The sequence below is a fragment of the Dermacentor silvarum genome, unplaced genomic scaffold, assembly GCF_013339745.2.
Source record: "Dermacentor silvarum isolate Dsil-2018 unplaced genomic scaffold, BIME_Dsil_1.4 Seq718, whole genome shotgun sequence".
Classification (NCBI taxonomy): domain Eukaryota; kingdom Metazoa; phylum Arthropoda; class Arachnida; order Ixodida; family Ixodidae; genus Dermacentor; species Dermacentor silvarum.
Window position 1 is genome coordinate 14731 of NW_023606672.1, and position 16090 is coordinate 30820.

A 16090-nucleotide genomic window follows, 5' to 3' on the forward strand; every position below is an offset into this window, starting at 1 on the left:
TCCACAAAGCCATAATATAAAAGCCAGCATGAATGTGTTCTTCTTTGTCTCCGCAATATACCTTCATATCACGTGTGCAAAAGTGGCTTTATTGCGCACTGTGACAGGACACATACTTATAGCATTAAACATGAATGAAATAGCCACCGCAAAAATTTATTAACACTGGTAGGATGAGGGATGCCCTAAGTTTCGACAAGGCAACTTGTCTTCATCACGATCCAGGCGAAGTCTAGTGCCATTGTCCAAACCTTGGCTTCAGTCTGATATATCCCTTATTTGACCACTTTTTATTATTTAGAATCTCCATCAGCTCGTCAACCTCTGTCCTTAGATTTCTGCTGAAAGAACGAAGTGTGTCGGAACACGTCAGAACCTACCACCGAAGGTATCTGCTGCCGGCTTGCTTTCTTCTTGCCAGTTGTGCAACAGTGAATGGGTCTCGGATTTCTTAGCAGCATAACGAAGACCATGACGTTCATAACAATTCCGCCGAACAGCAGCATGCCACCTTGGAAGCCGTAAGTATTGAAGAGGACGGTCAGTATAGGAGGAAACACTAAACCCGAAAGGGACCAGCCTACGAACTTGCAACCAGTGGCCACTCCTCGATACTTCATGAAGTACGTGGCATTGTAAACAGACAGCATAATCACCATGATTCCGCAGCCGATACCTGAAATGCACAATAAAAATCTTGGTATTATACTCGCGGAGAACTTTCTGCGACAGTGAAGGGAAAGCTACAGAGGCCAAGCGCGCACAAGCGAGATCGCTTCTGAAAAGATTCCCGCGTTTTAATCCACGTTGGTTTAGGCTGGGGAAGAGGAAACATAAACAGCTTATTAGCCACAGTTAAATAAGACAGAACACGCCTCTGAGTGTAAAAGTTTACTTATTTTGCGGCTTTTCGCTTCCGCGTACGGGAAAACGCGAAACCGTCGCACGTGGAAGCTGCGTCGGTTAAGCGTCTGCAACCAAAAGCACTGTCAAACGCTGCCGGACTACTTGGAGCGGTAACATATGTGCAGCATCCCCACGCCCCTAACTTTCCCTTCATTGCCACAGAAAGTTAACCGTGAGTATAGACTAGTGGGGGGCACAAGTAACCATCCTACTGATAATCAGTTTCAAGCACAGTACTTCAGCACCATGGATATAAATAGGAAAGCTTCAGTTCTGCTGCTGAGGTTACACGTTCGTTTCTCTGCCGAGGTGGTCTCATTTACATGGGGGCGGAATGCAAAAACGCTCGTGCATCCAAATTTATAGCCCCGTTAAGGAAACACAGGTGGTCCTAAATAATTTGGAGCCCTCCAGTAGGACGCCTTTCATAACCCATGTGGCGTTGTGATGTTACACCTCATCAATCAATATCCATCATATGATTCTAGATTCATAAGTTTTCTAGTTATCGCATAATGAAATAGAAGACAGAAACGGCATGAATTGGCGAAGGCTTGCACCAGTTTTATTGGTTGTGATCCCCGCCTGTGCCTTCATTACGGCTCATGTTGCAGTTCATCTATAAGAAAGGGCAGTCGGATATCACAAAATTTAAAGTTACTAGTTTTCATAGTGTGACTGCCAGCCATTTGAGCATGAAGATGTACTAGTACACATGACCTAGGTCCTCAAATGCGTATGTATAACAGTTTTTTTTATTTTCCTAGAAACGCTGTATCTTTTATATACAGAGCGCACGCAATTCACCACTTGACACTTTGTACGGTTGGAAGCTTCACGAGTCTAAATCTTATTAAGTTTACGGCCCAGACTCGCGAATGTTGCATTTTAGACTTTGCAAGCATGCTTAAAAGAAAGCGAGCAATTGCCTCAAGGCTTCCTAGTAAAGAAGCTTTCGCGAAAAGAAAATATTATATTCAATTGAATTTTAATTTGCCGAGCATTTACCACTTACAGAGTTGTAAACTAAAGGCGGAGACATCGCTTAGACAACTAAGCTTGCTTTCGCACTTGCACCGACACGCTGGCTTACTTCGTCCGTCTATAGGTTTGCAACGCCAAAGGAACCACTGCACCACGCCTAAGCGAGCATCTCCGAATGTGTTCGCGATCAGCAGCAGCAGAGCAATGGAAATAAAAACACGTGCTTCCTATCAACAGCGAGATCGCAGACTATTTCTACAATACAGAATTTCTTTTTAAAGTTTTACGCTTCGGAAAACTCTGCTCAAGCTGCTCAAGACAGGTAGACAAGCAGGTAGATACAAAAAAAAAAAAACGTGTGAAGCAAGAGCTTGCCTGCATTAGTTTGCCGGCTAAGGACTACATTTGTATGGCATGGATTTATGCGTGCGTATAAGTGCTCCCTTTTGTAACACTATGGAGCCAACCTAAATTCTGCTGCATTTAGATTCTTGGAAACAGTAATTTGGGGAAAACACAGTATGATATACAAAGGGACACTAACGAGACAAAGAAGCCGTGAGTTGTATTGGTACATCTCGCTTCTGCAATATCATAGAATTACTGTTATCATGAAAAGATCGAAGCTTGGTAATTCAGAGCAAATGCAAAAAAAAATGAAAGGCGAATGGCGACGCCAAAGTGCAGTTTGCGCACTTTGGCGGACGCCGTGACGTCCTAAACGTGGACATTGTCTGTTCACACTTAGGCAGTATTTCATAGGCAAAAAAGACGGGCAAGATTGTGCTCGGTCGTGCAAAGCTTAGGCACAGCGAAACTGTCGATCCTCAAGTCTTACTGGCTGCTACTGCTAGGTATTAACTTGGTTGCTGCTAGGTCTTAACTTGGTTTAACTTAACTACGCATGTAGGAAGGGTATTCTGGAGCGATGATTGCTGCTTCTGAGATCAACCTAGTTACGGTTGATCTCAGAAGCAGCAATTGAAGTGGGAGGTAAGGCACCAAAGGCAACCAGTAGCTAAGCTCTCCCAAGAAACAGCGCATGTACACTGGGCGAAAGCTATACACAGTGTACGGGCGGCGCGCAGCAGACGACATGCCAGGATAACGTCACGGCGCATGCGCAGTAGCGCGCAGCTGGCGGGTGCTCGGCGGAGCCGTGTGTCTGTCGGGCGAAGCGAGCGCGCACCTGTGCCGGCGGTTACTAGGCAACGCGAGGTGACGTCATTGCTACTGCTTCGGTGCATGCGCGGCTAGGCAACGCGGGCGGCGTCGCCAGCATCTCTGCGCGTTGTCTCGTTGGTGCTGCTCCGATTTCTTTCTCTCTCTATCTCGCTCTCATTTTCTCTTTCCCTCACCCGAGTATTGAGCGTGCCGCGCGCATGCTCTGCTTCCCTCTCCTTAACGTCCCATCTCAAGGCAACATGTGCACAGCACGGAGTGGAGGCGAGGCACACGCCACTCCGCGAGGTGGTTGCTAGGCAACGCAGTGACGTCATAGCTCGGTGATCTTTGCGGCAGTAGGCGGCACTTTTTACGGTTAGCTGCAACAGCTTCGCTGTTAAAATTGTAAAGGCAGAGTTTATAGATCTTTGAAAAGTTTTACAAAGCCATAACGGTTCAAATACGAGGAAAAGAAATTCGAAATATATTGTGGTATACTGGCGTACGGGCACTGAAATTGCATAGCGATATAAGGAAACTTTAGTTACACTTGATTTTTCTGTAAAATGTATCAGCGCGGTAGCGGCAAAGTTAGAACAATGGAAATTTTAAACAGCATCATAACAGTCCGAACTGCTTTATTACTTATTCTTTCAGCTTCTTTTGCCTTTAATTACCACTATACTTAAGGTAAAGTAATACAAAATGAGCACTGAGCGAAGGGCCGTTTATGGTTGTCTGCTACACTTCGTGTACTTCACACCTCAGTGCAAAAAAAGAAAGGAAAGTGTGGTTTCCAAAGGAGCTCTCCCGTAACGGAGCCTCTGACATGCACAAACACCGTGCTTCTGCGTATTCCAGATAAATGTTTAATTATAGCTACCGTGAAGTGTTCCAAGTATATAATGGTCTCAGACATGTCTGTCGTTCAAGACAAGTACTTACCGTAAATGACCCCCATGGTTAAAGACAGTGCTTGAATATTAGGAGCGAATGCGGACAGTACGAATCCCGTAAAAGATAATAGGCCACCTATCAATGTGAGGTTGTGGATGGATACGGTTCCTTGTAGAGCTGCTAGAATGAGACCTAGAAGATAAGAAAGGCCAGGAAACAAAGTTGCCCATGTACACAACATGAACAAAATGCCAGAACAAGAAGTGGTTATTAGCAACACGTTCTCCCGCATATGAAAAACTACTGAGGCACATTAGAAGGTCCATAAGTATTCAAACTTAGTTGCACTATTTATCAAATCATTAAAGTCGGCACGGAGACCGAGCAGCCTAGTTGCCAGGAGGAGCAACGCCATATTGAATTTTCGCCCGCTTACCTCTACGTCACGGCGGGAACTGTGCACGTAAGAGGAGAGTTACTTTTATTAGGGCAGAGAGGTCGGCCTGAGCTAGCATGCTCTGGCCTGCCTACTACTCGTAGACTCATTTCTTGCATAGCGGCACGAAGCTATGGCTGTCGAATTTCAGTCAAGGAAAATAAAAATTACATGAGAAATCATCTCACGACGAATGTCGATGTTATCGCGATTAGCACTGAAGCTATTTAACGACACAGTGTATTGCCAAATTATTCGCCTTTGCGTAGCATAATTCTTCTATTGTCTGTTACTGTCACCTTCTTCGCTGCCTGGAGCTCAACGAGCCTCGCTCAATGCACGCTATGGTCCCATTCTGTTGACGTGAGCATATTCCCCACACTCGGCTGCTTTTGATGCCGACTTTTGCACTCCTCTGTAGTGGACTTCAGTTTTCTGCTGCCGACTTCTTCCCTGCTTGCCTCTTCTTCTGCTTATCTATCTGGACACCTAACCAGTGGCACATCGCACATTCTTGAAAATTGGCGAAGAATGTTCAAAAAGCTAGTGTCATGTGCCCAGTTGCTTATGCCCAGTGAATCAATTTGTCTATTCGGACCCATACACAGTTGCACATACCCTGCAACCCAAGCTTGTCTTGAAATAGTTATATGCGGATTTACGAAAAGTGCATGAATTTCCCAGAAACTTCTAATCACATTAAGTTCTTGGGATTTACATGCCCTACCCATAATCAGATTATGGCAGGCACCGTAGCGGAAGATTGAGGATTAAATTTGACCATCGTGGGTTCTTTACAGTGCGCCCAAGCACGCAAAAGGATCGCATATGCATTTCACTTCCATCAAGATTCAGCCGCCGCGACTGCGATTGAACCAGCGACCTCGTACCCAGTACGCCATAGCCACTAAGCTACCGTGGCGGATTTTTCGGTTAAAGAAATGCAGGTGAAACAGCACAAAACATACAATCACGCGGTGGGGCAGGAAATCGGCTACTATAGAACCTGTCCGTCTCTATCCCTCACAATGGTAGCCAAAAAACAGCCTCCCCTGACAGCAAAGCCAGGTTGCCGGCTATATACAAGCGCCTTATTTTGGTTATGACTCAGCAATTTAAGATTGAAAGAGTGCGCAAAAAAGTAAGTGAAAGGCACGAAATGAACGGAATGTCTGATAACACGATACCCCAAACACAAGCTTACGCAAGAAAAAGCAGATGTGAAATTAGCTGGTAATTCAGAGAATAACGAACGCCAAGTTGTACATTTAAGTATTCCAGGAATACAGAAATCTCGCTTCAGCGGCGAAGACATGTGATCTTTACTTAGCTGCAACGTTCAATTCGTCTTACCAATCACATGGGAGACAATCAGGTTAATGCTGGCGGGCCAGGACGCTTCCTGGCGTGTTATTCCGTAGTGGTCCATGTACACGACGTAGAAGAATCCGCAGGTGGACATGCCCGCCGTGCTGAGGAAGGCCGCGGCTCCTGTGATCAGAGGCACGCTCCAAATGCTGTCCATAAGGTGTGGCAGGGCAGCTGTGGGCCCCATAAAGGGCGAAGATGACCGCTTCCTCACGCCTTTTTTTCTCGCCGAATTCATCTGAGTAAGAACATGCACGAAATATAAGCTCTCTCTACTGCTTGTCTGGCAAGTTGTGTGACTTGAACGGTTGCCCTATCTGAGGCTTTTAGCAAACAACACTGGAGGTCGGGGTGGTTTGGAGGAGGACGTGTAGTGGTGGTGAAGCATGCGAATTTACAATTGCGTATTTTGCCGGTAATTGTTCGAGTTCTTAGCCGATACCACGGGTCCAATTCTCTGTCGATGCTTATGCCACTACATTGACCAGAAACGTAAGCCATAATTACCAAGAAAGCATCGCGAAAGACCGAAGTAAGTTTACTGTAATTAATTTTATAAAGTTACTTCTTTTTATAGAACTCAGAACCACGGCTCAGTCCACATGCTAAGAAAACCGTGTTAAAGAGGTTGGCGGTTGACAAGAAGCATGTGTCTTCCTGCTTGTGCAGGGAGGGGCCCTAACTCCAGAGTTCCTGTGGATTTGCTGTCTCCTGGGCCCGCCACACTAGCTGTTGCTAGTCACGAGGGTGCGAGCTAGTCAGCATGGTCTCCCACCGCTCCGGTATAGGGTTGGGTTTTGGCGGGGTTGCTTGTATATTCAGGCAAGCCCATGTACTGCGATAAAAGGAGGCGTAGTCGTTACAAATGGTGTATTCGTATGAGCATAGGGTGGGTGTACTGTGTGTAGTCCGCTTAAAGGGGGACGGTGTTGGTTTATAGTTGCCATGATTCTCCGTCTTCGCATGTGAGGGGCTTCTGAGGAGGTGGTTATTGTAATCTGTTGAATCTGTGGTCTTGTAGCATGGCGCTGCATTGTTATGGTATGGGCTCCATCGATACAGACGTGTCCTCTTGTGGCGCCCGGGTGGCATGAGCTCTGGCTACAGCGTGGGCACGCTGAATTCCACGGAGGGATTCGTTACCTGGAGCTTATACTATTTCTACGTTCGGGAGTTGGGAGGCTTGTTTGAGGAGTGTGTGGGCATTGGAAGATATTCTGCCTCTATCATAGCTACGACAGGCCCCTTGGGAGTCAGTAAGAAATGTGACGTGCTCGAGGTTGAACTGGAGGTGACTGTCAACGTGATGGCTGTATCCTATGTTTTCCGGGCACTGGCAGCGCGGACCGTCACTGAGGCCATTCATATAAGGGTATTGTTGACAACGCTGGCCATCATGGCCGTTTTTCAGGGCACTGCTCGGCATCTCTGTAGCGTGTAGTGGGTAGGTTACAATATCTTGTCTGTAGGGTCTTAGCGCTAACTTGGCGACTGCCGTCATGGTGTTCCGGGTGCATGCTTCTGAGGGTAGGGGCTACCCTGATGTGCTCACGGATGGTGGAGACGATATAGTTTGCTAGTCCGCGGCCTCGTCCCTGTGTGGGGTAGCCTAGATGAACTAGGCCTAGGTATTAGGGCTAGGCGTTCTGGTTGGCTTATGATTTGAGCGTCTATGATCTCTCTTATACGCACCAACTCGCCCATTCAGCAATAGTTGAGAACTTCATCTCTTATAGGGTTATGTTCCCCCAGATCTTCGAGCTCCAGTGGGGCTGTGACCGGTAATGGCCGACTGCTTGGTTGTTTGCGTTCCACAGAAGTATGTCTATTTGATATTAGGGCGAAGACCTTTAAAAGCTAATTGGTCGGAAATTACAGCGTTCAGAAATTTCAATGGCACCAAAATTGATGGTGCCACCATTGATGGTCGATCCCACGACCTTTGGTGTTATTTAAGGCACTCTAACCTTGGACCTTTGGTGCGAGTTGAACCCACGACCTTTAGTGTTAATTAGAGCGAAGTTTAAGGCACAGTAGATAAAGCCCTTGAACAAATGACCTTTGGTGGGCGAAAAGAGTAATAAGAAGTAACCACGCATTCCGATGAGAATTTCAAGTCATTTAACGAGTGTGAATAAATGAATAATACCTTAGTGAATCTGAATTTAATCGATAAATAAATAATTGTCTCGTGAGCGCGCAGGCCTTCGGCTTCATTCTCTTTAGCGTATGCTAAAGTGACTGTCCACTTTTTCTTCTTGGGGATGATGGACAGGTACGGGGCAGCGTAGGCGACGCGGCTGATTATTAGGGCCTGGACGAGCCGGGTTACGTCTTCTTTCAGTTCGCGTTGTCTGGTAGTAAAGCGGCTGACCGTTCGTGTGATTTGGGAGGGGATCTGTTTGAGGTGTTGGATTGTGTATGCGCCTCCGTACGGGGCGGCCCCTTAAGTACCTCTCTCCACCCTCCCAGTAAAAAAAAATTCTGTAAATAAAGGTTTTTCAGTCAGTCAGTCCGCCGTCCTGTGGTATGTGAAGGACAATGATGCGGACGCGGATTACTGTGGTTATTTCTTTACCATCCAGAATGAGTGTTATGCGGGGTATTTCATAGAGGTTTTTTCCCGCCATTTCTGTCGGACAAAAAATAGTTACCACGTTTAGGTGGAACATTTGGGACCGATTGTTCTTGCATATTGCTGGAGGACGTAGGTGACTTGTTGGAGATGGGCATGTTTCTCTCCTTCGGAATCAGTTGTGGTCCAGATAGGAATGTCGAGGTATTATGAGTACTGATTCCAGGCATTGCGTTCAGTGTGTCAGTAGTTTTATCATAGCAATGTCGAAAAGTGTGAGTGATAGGGTAGGACTTTGTGGGGTTCCATCGGTGTGGGTAGGTAACTTCAGGGTTCTGAATGAGCCGACACCTACTGTGGCTGGTACGGTTGGTTATAAAGACGCGTTATGCTGTTGTAATTATAAAGAGAATAGTTGACAAGCCATTGGTTTGTAAATATGCTGTAAAGATTATGCAAATCGCCTTTGACAGCGAATGCTAGGATTGTTCCAGTGTTGTGCGTTGACATGTTCAAGGACTTGTTCCTTGAACTTAAGGAAGATGTCGTAAATGGAAAGGTGTGGCCGGAATCCGAAAATTGTTTCGGGAAGCAGGTGCTTCGATTATACGTATGGTTGGCGTTTGCTGAGAATGACGTGGTCGAGGAGGTTCTCGAGGCATGAAGTCAGCGATATTGATCTCAGAGTCTCTAAGCTGAAGGGTTCGCCGGTCTTTGGAATAAAAATGATGTCCGTGTGCTTCCAATTCGCTGGCAGCCCATTCGCTTGCCAGTGATGATTGAAGAGGTCAGTAAGAATATGAATGGTGCCATCATGCAGATTTCGTAGGAGCTTTTTATTGATTCTGTCCTTGCCGAGGGTGGTGTTTCATGTGCGTGCTTGGATTGCTTGTTGGACGTGCGAGATTTTGATTGCCTTGTTCATATCGTAGTTGTTTCCCCCACAGTACACAATCACAGACACAATCACGAACCTGGAAGACTGGTGCGACAACCTCCGTCGACAGAAACAACACCATACAAAGGAAATTGCCAGAACGGAAGAGACCCCAGAGGTGGATCCCCACCTACTAGACCTGTGGGACGCCAAACGAGGTCTCAACCCCTTTTGGAAAACACATAAGTACAACAGGAAACTGAAGACACACATAGCACAAATAACAGCGGAAGCAGAAGAATATGCCATGCAACTCGCCTCGGCGAACTGGTATAGATTCTGCGACTCCTTCGGTGGCACCCTAGGTAGCGCCAAGACGTGGCACATACTCAAAGCCATCCTGGACCCCACCAAAACCAAAGGAGAGGGGCACAAGGCCCTGGAGCGGCTACTATATACCTACCCAGGCAGCCAACAATACCTCATCGACGCCATCAAGAACAAGTGCTATGGAGATCCAGCTCCCACGCAACCATGTACAAAACCATACATGGGACAACCCAACCCACTTTTGGACGAACCCATCACAGAAAACGAGGTGAGAGCGGCCATCGCAGCCACCACCCGTAACACAGCGGCGGGCACGGACCGCATCACGAACGCCATGATCAGAAACCTTAGCGCCAAGGCCATCTCCGCGCTCACGGCCTTTCTCAACCAACACTGGGAACAAGGTACGGTGCCAGCGATGCGGAAACACGCATGCATAATCATGATCCCCAAACCGGGGAAGAAATTAGCAATTGAAAATGTGAGATCAATCTCGCTCACATCCTGCCTCGGCAAGGTGTACGAGAAAATCATACACAAGAGACTACACGGACACTTAGAAGACAACAAGCACCTGCCAGACACCATGTTTGGTTTCCGCGCAGGCTTGTCCAGACAAGACGTTTTACTCCAAATCAAGGAAGAAGCCCTCAGCAACGTTCCCCGCAGCGGCGAACATGCCCTCCTAGCAATCGACATCAAAGGAGCTTTCGACAACGTCAGCCACCAAGGAATCCTAGAAGGGCTCGCCAACACCAAATGTGGTGAGCGAACGTACAAGTACGTTCAGAGCTTCCTAAGCCACCGCACGGCAGAGCTGAAGATTGGGGAGATCCAGACTGCAGTATACCACCCTCCCAACAAGGGCACACCACAAGGAGCAGTCATCTCACCCACGCTCTTCAATGTCGCCATGATCGGCCTCGCAAGAAAACTGCAGGACGTAGAAGGCCTCCGCCACGCCTTCTACGCAGACGACATAACACTCTGGACCACAACAGGGTCCCTTATTGAAAAAGAAAAACGGCTGCAAACTGCAGCTGATCTCATCCAAGAATACGTCAGCCAACGGGAACTACAATGCTCGCCCGAGAAATCTGAACTCATACGAGTCTGGCGAGGCCGGGGTAACCACACAGTCCCCACAGACCCAACACGAAAAATCGAGGTACACCTCAACGGGAGCCTCATACCAGAAACGTCATTGCTCAGGCCGCTGGGCATGTGGCTGCAGTCTAACCAGCGTGCTACACACACCCTTACGCTCCTCAAAACCAGTGTCAAGGCGATATCACGCATGATATCCCGTGTAACATCGAAGAATAGAGGCATGAAGGAAGGGGACACACTCCGACTGGTCAAAAGCCTGGTGGTGAGCAGAATCACATACAGCCTGCCCTACTACCATCTCACACAATCCGAGACGAAACAGGCCGACACGCTCTTGAGGATGGCTTTCAAGACCGCCCTCCGCCTGCCGATGAGTACATCGACTGAGAAATTATTGGCGCTGGGGTTACACAACACCCTCAGCGAACTCACAGAAGCCCTTCACGTCTCACAACAACAGAGACTTGCGCGGACTCACACGGGCCGGCAGGTCCTACAAACCTTGGGCTTAAAAGCCACAACAACACGAACCCAAGAAACCTGCACGATACCTCGTCACGTCCAGGACAGGTATCACATTGCCCCAATACCACGCAACATGGACCCTAACCTACACTCCGGAAGGAGGAAAGCGAGGGCCCAATACATAGAGAAAACATTCAGGTTCGATACCACGGCCCGTTTTACGGACGCCGCTATGTACGGAACGAAGAAAAAGGGCGCAGTGGCAGTGGTCTGCGACCACCGAGGCAAGGTCACCTCCAGTGCATCGACCCGCCCCTGCACGATCACGGAAGCGGAAGAGCTGGCCATCGCGTTAGCCATCCGCGAAGGCCAACACGCAAGCAAACCACTGACGATCCTCACGGACTCCCAGCAGGCCTGCCGCAACTTCCTACAGGGAAGACTCGCAAGACCTGCGGCACAACTCCTAGCCCAAATACCCAAGGAGGACACTGACGACAACACCATCATAACCATCATTTGGATACCGGGTCACGCTGCCATCACGGGTAACCTGTATGCCAACAGAGCAGCTCGAGAATTTGCACATAACTGAGCACTCATCACGCCGACTGCAGATGACCCTGACCCAGTTGACCCCGAGTATTCAGCAATCCTGAACTACCACAGAGGGAGTCGCTTGCGATATCCCCCACCCCATCGAATACTAAAGACGGAGGATGCCGCTGCCTGGCGTAGGCTCCAGACAGGTACTTACACGAACCTACACATATTACATCGCCTGCACCCCACAGCCTACAGGGCCACACCAACCCTATACCACATTACGTGGGAGTGCACGCTACACAACATAGAACACCATGACAAGAACACCACGCGGGAGCAATGGGAGGCACTGCTGTCCAGCTCGGCCCTCGACGACCAGCTCAAGCTGATCCAGTGAGCAGAGAAGATGGCAAGAGCCAGCGGAGCCCTGGACTAGGGGCCCCGACCATTAGCGATGCCCCATTGGGGCAAGAGAAAACTATCTTTGAATTGAAGTTTATCTATCTATCTATCCCCCACAGTATGTGGGAAGATGTGCTTGTGTTGGCTTGAAATCGCCTATGCGCCGAAAATAGCACCTCTTCCTCTTCACAACCACAATATCTCTCTGCGCCGTGCCTACCCCTCGCCCAGGATGTCGACGTTGGAACGCGGAAGGCTGTGGAGGAGACGTTGAATTGTTTGCTGGCTAACTGCTTTACTTTGCGTGGGGCCAAGAAGATGGCCCCGCAGCGATCAGCCGCTGGCCGTACTAAGAGTGCCCTGCAGCTTCTTGAATCATGATCATCAGCACCATCAGCCTATATTTTGCCCACTGCAAAACGAAGGCCTCTCCCTGCGATCTCCAAAGAAGAAGTAGAACACCGGGTTTTTAATCTGAAGGCCGTAGGTTTGAATCCTCCTCCAGTCCACTACGTTTTCAGGCTTGAAGTGGCGCCTGACACCGGCAAAGAAAAAATGCTGAGAGCCAATGCGGCTATACTAGTCCAGGTGCAACCAAATTTGGAAGCCCCACTAAGCGTTAACAAAGGCGCTCCCTCACGAGAACAGGAATTGACCTCCGTCGTGCAATATTCGGCCACTACCTCCCTCATGATGGTTTCTTGCATAGTTGTCACCATTTGTGATAGGTGAGTACCCCAGCATGAAATTTCGCGGTTGCTGTGAGTTTCTCTACAAGTAGTTTGAATTTTGAATGATGTTAGCGGTTCCATTAAGTAACAAGGCCTCGACGGGCCTCGCATATGTGCACTAGATGCGGTTCTACTGCCGGTATATTTCTGGTGAGTGTGATGTAATTTGAATTTCCGCCTAAGGCTCAGGAGCATGGGGGACGTATAAGGGGCACATATCGCTGGAGACTCTGTTTCCTAGAGGTGTGAGGTATGCGTAATCTGTGATGGTGGTGAGACAGTGCTGCGGTATCATGTCCTGTAGTACAGTGCCTTTTTATGTGACTGTCCTGTGAGGAAGGTTGAGACAGTGCTGCAGTATCATGTCCTGTAGAACATTGCCTTTTTATGTGGCTGTCCTGTAGTCCCCCCATGCCTTGTGAGCTGTGCTGAAGTAGTCCACTATCACCATAAGATTGTTTTTGGCATGGCAATCGTTTTGTCGATCAAGTTGTCTAAGTTTGCCTGCTTTTGCTTGGGTGGGCTTTACATGTTCAGTTTGAGAACTCTCTTTCGTCCTCGTTGGCGCGGTAGGATCTCGACCAGGTTGTGGTCAATATCACTGCCGCCTAATGTGTTTTATTGACGTAAGCGTTTCAGGTGTACGTGTGGCCATGCGGCTTGCGGGCCTGGTGGCATGTTTGTTGTAGCTGGTTTGAGTCGAGTGTGTGCCTGTTTAATGCAATGCGATGGCACTCGGTGTCGCGTTGGCGTTACTGACGCACGGTAGCAATATCCGTGCTTGCCATGATAGCTGCGACAATTCCATTGCCAGAAGAGGAGTGGGTTTTCTTTGCTGTGTTCCTTTTTGCAAGTAATTCTGGACAACGGTTGGATCGGCAAGCAGTCCCTGCTGTACTTTCTATTCATTTCTTTCATCTTTTTACGTCGTTATCTTTTGTTAGCCGTGTTTCCTTGATGGTATTTGCTTCTGGGTCATTTGTTGCATGGATATAATTTGTGTTGCAGTGCATCAATTTTCACCTCGACGTGCGCGGTTTCTGTCGGTTGTGCAGCGGGGGTTCCGAACTTTCCTAAAATGATGGCAATGAGGGCATGCTTAGTGATGGGGACTCCTGACTGGCGGTACGACTGGCGTATAGTTCGGAAATGTGCATGCGAACTTAGTTTTTTCTTTGCTCGTGAACGCGTTTCTTCTCCTTCTGATGCAGTTTACAACCGCTAGGATTTGCTGTTGAATATCAGTATATGGGGAAGGAGCTGTGTGGAGTGGATGCTCGGTGTAGGTGTGGTGAGGGTGTTATTTTGGGACGCCTTGTTAGCCGAGAAGAGCCGTGCTGACTAGCTCATCATTTGGGACCCCGGCACAGAAAGTCTGCTGTTGCTCTGGGACGACAATTATATTGCTAACTCAAGCAAAGTGATTGCTTGGACTAGCTGGTGAGGCATCTTCTACGGTATAGAGCGAAATGTCAACAACAGGGACAAAAAAGGGGACAGTGACGAGTCCCTCCAATTGGCAGCTCTAGGATCGTTGCCGGCTGCTTTACAGATGCCCTGTATGCCGTTTGAAGGACAGCATTTTGAGCTAGCTTAGCACTTAGCAAAATATATTTCAATTTTGTTACATTGCCGTCGAGGCGGAAATGAATGCCACGTTAGCTTTGCACATGAAAGAATACGTAGTACTACTTATTCAATACTGCTAAAGGCGTTTTTCAGATTCACAGGTTCGGCATATGGTTCAAGTGAAGATAATTTATTAAAATGATCGTGTTAGGTGTCATTTGAAGACGTGCTCCTTTGCAATTCATATCTGGTTACGTTAATTACTCTGTAAAGTAATGGAACCAGAAGCCAAAGCCAAGAAATTCATAGTAGAATGAAGCAGCCAGCACCACTGGGGACGCAAAGCGCAAAGCGCAAAGCATGACATTAGAGGACTGAAGGAGAGTCTAGACGCGGTAACTATGGCAATTTGGTGAAGGCGCTTGGAAAAGCACGTCTTTCTTTTCTTCAACGAAGTGTGCATTTCTTGGCACTGGCAACAGCAATTCGGTTAGAAAACATACAGCTGTCTATTGTGTGATAGGAAATGATGCATCTAAAACTCAGTTACAGGACAAGCCCTACAGGAATTTTTGGGGGCTTTCTAAATATTTAGTTGCTTTAGGCAGATTTTTTTTAAATTTGACTTGGCACAGCACGCTGACATGTCGCAGGCATCTCACGTATGCATCTGCGATACAATTGGTGCAAGAGCATCAAATATGGAATCTCCGAAGCAAGCTACCGCCAAGCAGACTACATGCAGGTTTTGAGACGTTGCGCGGTGGAGGCTATAAACCTAAGCATACGTTGTGTATTCATGTTTATTTCTTGATAACTAGCCTACACACAATTTCACTCCGCGTTTTATTGAAATCCCCTAAACTCAAATTGTCTGGGAAATAAGATTTGTGATGGCTGAGGTAGGGCGTAGTTGAATGTTTACTTTGCATTCAGGATCCTACTCGATGAAAGCAGCAGTGTAGAGGATTGCTTGGTAGTATGTACAGATTTACAAAGCTCCCGTTCACTGCTAGCTATATATACCTGCCACACTCACCGTTGGGACTTCTCGTACCACTTCGAGGATGACGCCACTGTCGTTTGGCACATTGGGAACCATGGTGGTGAGAGCTGCATGCTCGACGACAACGGTCGGAAGGTAAGAAAAAGCATTCAGCTGTTGAGTGATTGGTGATGTGCACTTGCCAGGCTGCATTTTGTAGAGGCAGTGCCTGTTCATAGTGACCGCTGGGAACAGCAGCTCTTCCTAGTGAAAGCACTTCGGTTGCTTTATCGTCGATGGCCGGAACCCAGTTATTTGCGTGTTTGCTTTTCCATTGTGACGCAGGCTTGCTCTTGTAGAATTTTGATTCTCTTCGGAAGCAATGTGCTCTGGGTTTGGCTGATACGCAGTGCGCAACTGCGATGCAGCTCTGGAAGGCCTAGAATAGGCATTTCGACGTTCGAAACACAACTAAGCAAAAGAAATACCCCAGCTGCTCGCGTATTCTCTAACGGTCCTAGCGAATGCAGCCTACAAAAGTCCTGATTGAGCTATGGTGCCCTTTAGGGTAAATAAACGTACGGATCTTGATAGAATGGGATGCGATGCAATGGTGGGCAGAAGTAAACTTTTAGAGTTAAGAGACCGCTTTGATAGCTTCTTTGTTGAATGTTTATGCGTTTTCTTTCAACCTGACTTCATTCGGCTTAGTATCCTAGGTTTAGATTTCTGGCTCTGGCGGACG

At 47.8% G+C, this 16090-nt stretch overlaps 2 protein-coding genes across 2 annotated transcripts; both read right to left on the bottom strand.

The window, feature by feature from the left end:
* Positions 1–269: 269 nt before the first annotated feature.
* LOC125941958 (uncharacterized) lies at positions 270–4137 on the bottom strand. The gene is made up of 2 exons (XM_049659840.1): positions 4000–4137; positions 270–676 (listed from the first exon to the last, which is right to left on the bottom strand). The coding sequence occupies exons 1-2, from the start codon at positions 4013–4015 to the stop codon at positions 318–320; spliced, it is 375 nt and encodes a 124-aa protein (XP_049515797.1). The 5' UTR covers positions 4016–4137; the 3' UTR covers positions 270–317.
* Positions 4138–5726: 1589 nt separating this feature from the next.
* On the bottom strand, positions 5727–15478 carry LOC125941957 (uncharacterized). The gene is made up of 2 exons (XM_049659839.1): positions 15400–15478; positions 5727–5993 (listed from the first exon to the last, which is right to left on the bottom strand). The coding sequence occupies exons 1-2, from the start codon at positions 15460–15462 to the stop codon at positions 5727–5729; spliced, it is 330 nt and encodes a 109-aa protein (XP_049515796.1). The 5' UTR covers positions 15463–15478.
* Positions 15479–16090: the final 612 nt, after the last annotated feature.

Excerpts from the sequence above, each read along its gene's own strand:
- LOC125941957 (XM_049659839.1), bottom strand. The coding sequence starts at position 15,462 with ATGGTTCCCAATGTGCCAAACGACAGTGGCGTCATCCTCGAAGTGGTA. Across the intron at positions 5,994-15,399 it reads TGGTACGAGAAGTCCCAACG|ATGAATTCGGCGAGAAAAAA; the intron begins GTGAGTGTGGCA and ends GTTCTTACTCAG.